Source organism: Bidens hawaiensis, unplaced genomic scaffold (genome assembly GCF_021521415.1).
Source record: "Bidens hawaiensis isolate Kalapana, Puna unplaced genomic scaffold, B.hawaiensis_p1.1 tig00020159_1, whole genome shotgun sequence".
Lineage (NCBI taxonomy): Eukaryota > Viridiplantae > Streptophyta > Magnoliopsida > Asterales > Asteraceae > Bidens > Bidens hawaiensis.
The window spans coordinates 119480-124661 of record NW_027493071.1 but is presented as its reverse complement, the minus strand read 5'-3'; the positions used below and the strand labels follow the sequence as shown (position 1 = coordinate 124661).

The following is a 5182-nucleotide window of genomic DNA, read 5'->3' as shown; positions in this document are numbered from 1 at the left end:
TAAATGTCTGTCAAGTATGAAGCTCAAAGGATTTTGTGAAGCCATGAACATGAATAATATCAACATTGAGAGGGAGTGTTAAAAACGAGCAATGTTGAATAGGAAGGTACGGTTCGATCTCGAGGGATGAAAGGAGGAGATCACTAAAAGTTCAAAGGTCATTTAGTTTATTTGTTATAATGTTTAGATAATGGTCAGATTCAAATTAGTATTTGAGTTGGTTTCAAATTGTTTTCTTTTCTTGTAGGCCAAGTTAGAAGAGTCTTTAAATATTATTTTCTTTAGTTTGTAACTTACTTTCTTCTGATAATAAAGCAAAGTGTTGAACAAGCAGTTTTGTTCATCCCCTGTGTTCGTGAGTTGTGTACTCAATTAAGCCTGATCACCATCTTGCAAATTCACACATAGTATGTAGTAACTTATTTGTGGTACAAAACCAAGCTTGCATGAGCCAAAGAATTTTGGTATGACATCGTCGAGTTCGTTTTTCTTAAACCATTTTTAAGAAAACTGCAAGGGTCAAATTTTCACCCAATTTCTAACTTCAAATTTTCATGTCAAACACTCCGGCTTGAATCATCTTAACTTCATTTGGACATATCTTAAGCTTATATTGAAATTATCATCAAGAACAACATGAATCCATAAATCATATATTAACTATAGATATTTTTGTCTTCAAAAATTATTAATTTTCTCTATTTTTTTCTAGCACACACCAAGATCACTCAATTAATAGTGAAAATAAGAAATTATTCATTGAACTTAAAAACGGACAAATTTCAACATTCCATCACCACTAGGATATATAGTGCCTGTAAAACAAATCTGGACTAACATAAATTAATGGGATAATTTGTCAATCAAATAAAGCTTGCATATAGGAGTTGGTTCCAAGTATCGGGCAGTCCAGGAACACACCAATGACTACAGTCTACACCCGAGCCTCCACCGTAAGATTCAGGGTGAGCATCTTTTCTCAACTGTGACAGCGTTGTGATATCCAGCAAGAAAACTGGTTTTTGCATACTTCCTAGAACTTTGTTCAAAACACCTTGGGCTTCAGGCAATCCTGCCGGATATGTTGATCCTTGTATTGGCTGTAGCTCACCGTAGCAATTCTTGGATGATGATCCCCATTCCTTTCCCCTGATTTTGAAATGAGTTCACCAAATATTAGGATTTAATTATTTCTGAAAGACCTTGTGCATGATGATAGTAACATATACATACAATTTTGTTTTTTGTTGCTTGGTGTAATTGGATGAAGCACTTACTTGTAATGCGAAGGAGAGATCCCTTGGAAGATTACTTTGGTCCGAGATGGGTTGACATTGAGATCGACCCATTTTGCCCATGTTGTCATGCCCTTGAAGTATGCCTCAAGGCGATCCATATCTTTTGACACAGTTGAGCCGTATTGCACATAGTCCCATCTGTAGGAATAGTTAAGAACATATGAGATCAACATATTAATACAAACGTTATAGAGATTGATGAATCATACGGTTGAGATTTTCCCGTGTGTGTCCACCAATGCCACGAATTGAAAATCAACACGTCTATCCCTTTCCATGCATTGCCAGATTGAATAGAATCCAATTTCAGTACTCGGCCTATGCTTTCTTTTACGATGTCCACCAAGTATGTGGAGCGATATAAATATATTGTTACTCCGTAGTCCTGCACGTTTATTCATTGTTAAACAGCTTGGAGCATCGACGGTAATTGGTAACACAATATGATCTATCTGCTTGTCAAAGCTAGTATATTAATTTACATGTATAGTTTCAGATGATTAATCTACTTAATTAGTAGTGATGGATATTAGAATCAATAATCATATTCCACCTCAAGTTTATAAAATACTGTACAATAATATAAATCCTTTTGATAAGAAAAGTGGTGGGTCACATGTCATTTTAACCAGATAATAAAAAGAAAATATCTAAGGCTGCCGTTTACAAACACAAGGACTGTAAAGGTGAAAGACTTTCTGAAATGATCATTAATTAACTTCCTTCCACGATGATAAAACACACTTGTGAACCTTGTTTGGTTTCATGTGCATGCTTTGTCTTCATCATACCTTAACATTTACACATTCCTCTTAAAATTATATATATGAGATGCGACTTGGAACTTGTATCATGTAACTAATTCTATAAAAGTATATATATATATATATATATATATATATATATATATATATATATATATATATATATATATATATATAAAGATAAAAAGAAGGAATATCGTCAAAATAGCCATGTTGACTTTATAAATATCCAAACAGCTATGGAATTTGTTAATTACCACTTAATCTTGTTAGCGTATGAGAAATGGTGACGCAGGAGGTATGGGGGTTAGCGCAGGAAATAAAGCGGTTGGTGTAGCAGAAAAAAGTCGATGCTATTTTAGTTTAGTAAATTAAAAAAATTCAAGTTTATTTTCATAATTTTTTTATTCAATGGACTATTTTGGTAATGTTCCCATCAAAAAGTGAAAAACTGTAAATTTAACACCCTCTTCTCTCACAGTCTCACACACACATAAGCACAAGTCTTCTTTTGGGCTGATGTCCTTATGTTAAGTTGTTAAGTTGACTTTTTGTGCCGACAACTGGCAAATAAAAATAAAAAGAAAGACATAACAGTAGGGTAAAAGGTCCATCATATCGACTTAACATAAACAAAAACTGCCCATCATATTGCTTAGATATATCCCACCATCTCAAATAAGTACAAATATTTTATGCACATATCACTGTGAGATATCAGACATATCATCAACTAATCAATGCAAAATGGTTTCTGTGCTGTTCATGTCTTTCCTAATATTTGGCCAAAAATTATGTCATATGCCCAACAGATTGAACTGAGTCATTGTTAACCACAACTGACACAAAAAACAGTTTCTTTCAACAGTGTCAAAGCAGACATGAAATCAGTATAACTTCGACAGTTGTGCATAAAGTAATGTATGGGAAGGAATAATTAATGCGAAGAGTATAAGGGTGGTATAGAAATCTTAAGCGACGGTTATGGTAGAGATCATAAATTCAGGGACCAAAGTGAACTCCTTGGTGCCGAAGTTATCTTATTTATAGAACTTATGTTGTTTAGAATTAAAGTTCGTTTAGGTTTCCTAGTTCTAGTTTTTCTTGTTTCATAAGTTTAGTTTTATATATATAAGCCTTGATAGGGTTTATCGTTTATAGTTTAGTTTTATCTATGTGAGTCTTTTGTTTGATTAATAAAGAAAAAGAGTCAGCTCTTGTGTTTGAGCTATTGTTTTCGTGTTCGAGTAGAAGAGGGGTTTGTTATTGGTCCGGACTGATTTCACTTGTGCAATAATCAACAGTCTATAGGACAGTAAGTGCATACCTGAAATGTTAGTGAAGTGAGTGAGTCCCTGTGCTGAAAAGTGGCCTTGGGCACTGATGCATGAAGCAAACAGGCTAAGGATTGCCACATATTCTCACTCAGTGAGTCACCAACAAACATCACCTTCTTCCCTCTCCATTTGCTCAACAAATCCAACCCATTAAACCTATAATATGCATGTATCAGATATTTTGCATCCTGTGTTGAATAAAACATATAAAGAATTTTATTTATCTTTTACCAAAGTAATAAAATTGTATTTATCCCTTACTAGATTAAGTGTGAAACTGGCTAGACAAGTTTAACAGTATACATACTTGGTAAATATATATAGTGTTTGATCATTTAATGTATTTTTAAAGAGCAATTAAATAAATATAGACCCAAAATTAATGTCATCAATTGCTTGAGGTGGCTATTTGAAATGAAGTGCACTGAAAGTACCAATCTATTAATTGTCATCACTACAGGAAGCGACTTTGGTCCAAGATACCATAAAATGATTTTAAGAAATTTCATTTTAGATTTTTAATCAAAAACTAAACATGATTGTTACATGTTACAAATTTAATCATATTGTGATTCCATTTCACTTAGTTGTGAATATAAAACAAATTTGGACAACCCAAAAGTCGTACTCCTTTAAAGCAATAGGAAGAATACCAAAGTGTTCTAATGTGGAAATTTGACATGACAGTGTATGAACTTGTCTTATTTTCCGGGCATGATCCCTTCCGATTAAAGCACTATAAAGAAGAGATGTCATTTCAAGAAAATCACCAAAAATCATAAAACTTCGTCTGTTTGTGTGTAGTGTTGTAAAAATCGGTTTAGGCAGACAAGTACTCGACGACTAATCCATAAGTGCTCCCTGCCTTGGCCGAGTACTCGAAGAGTAATTTCTAAGTACTCTCGATTGGGACAAGTACTCGCAACTCTCCAGTCGACCGACCTGACAGAGCCTAGCAACTCCTGCAACCATATGTGTACGTATGAGAGAGAGGAGAATATACCTGGGTAAGTTGCAAGAATCAGGTTGCCAAGAATACTTGAGATACTGAGTGTCTGAGCGGCCATTTTTGACACAATCGAACTCGGATTTAATGAAGGGGCAGCTAGAAGCAGCATAGATTGGGGCTGAAGTGTCAATGACCCATTTTCCCTTGAACAAATCACATCCTAATAGCTCTCTTCTCCTTACTGAACTACTTATATTATTATAAGATGATGAAAGAGGTAATTGTGTTTTGGCCAAAGTTACAACAAGAAGCAGCTGCACTTGAAGGAGAACGATGATAGCAACCAACAAAAGACATCTCTTTTGGTAACCAAAATCCATCTCTTTATTGGACTTTGGTTAGGAGAGGGTACTGGGAACAATGCTTAATCAATAATTGTGCGTAGAAAAAGCTGTCTTTGTGCCCCTTGGTCTCTCATGCCTCTACCCCCATTCAATTATTATATATATAGACAGAACATTCATCGCATGCACATACTTACAATTTACTTTAGCTATACATATATATGAAAAAAAAAGATAAGATAAGAAAGTAATTGGTAGATCTAAATTGGACTAATTCATTTAAAATATAGCTAGGTTAAATAAAAAAAATATAGCAAGAGAATAAAAACAAAGAGGCGCATCAATATAGGAGTAGTCCATTTGATAAAGATCGGGAAAGTACATAAAGTGATGTATGGATATAAATTTGTTACCACATGTGTATTGTGGCTGCCTTGTGGGTAATTGGTAAACTAAGCCTAAATGTTTTATTGGTCTAAAATATAAGATC

General features: G+C 34.2%; 1 protein-coding gene across 1 annotated transcript; it reads right to left on the bottom strand.

The window, feature by feature from the left end:
* Positions 1-839: 839 nt before the first annotated feature.
* On the bottom strand, positions 840-4822 carry LOC143560021 (protein trichome birefringence-like 38). Its single transcript, XM_077048429.1, has 5 exons — positions 4403-4822; positions 3390-3555; positions 1508-1683; positions 1278-1436; positions 840-1149 (listed from the first exon to the last, which is right to left on the bottom strand). Exons 1-5 carry the CDS (start codon positions 4726-4728, stop codon positions 864-866), a joined length of 1113 nt encoding a protein of 370 aa, XP_076904544.1. The 5' UTR covers positions 4729-4822; the 3' UTR covers positions 840-863.
* Between the last annotated feature and the right edge of the window lie 360 nt (positions 4823-5182).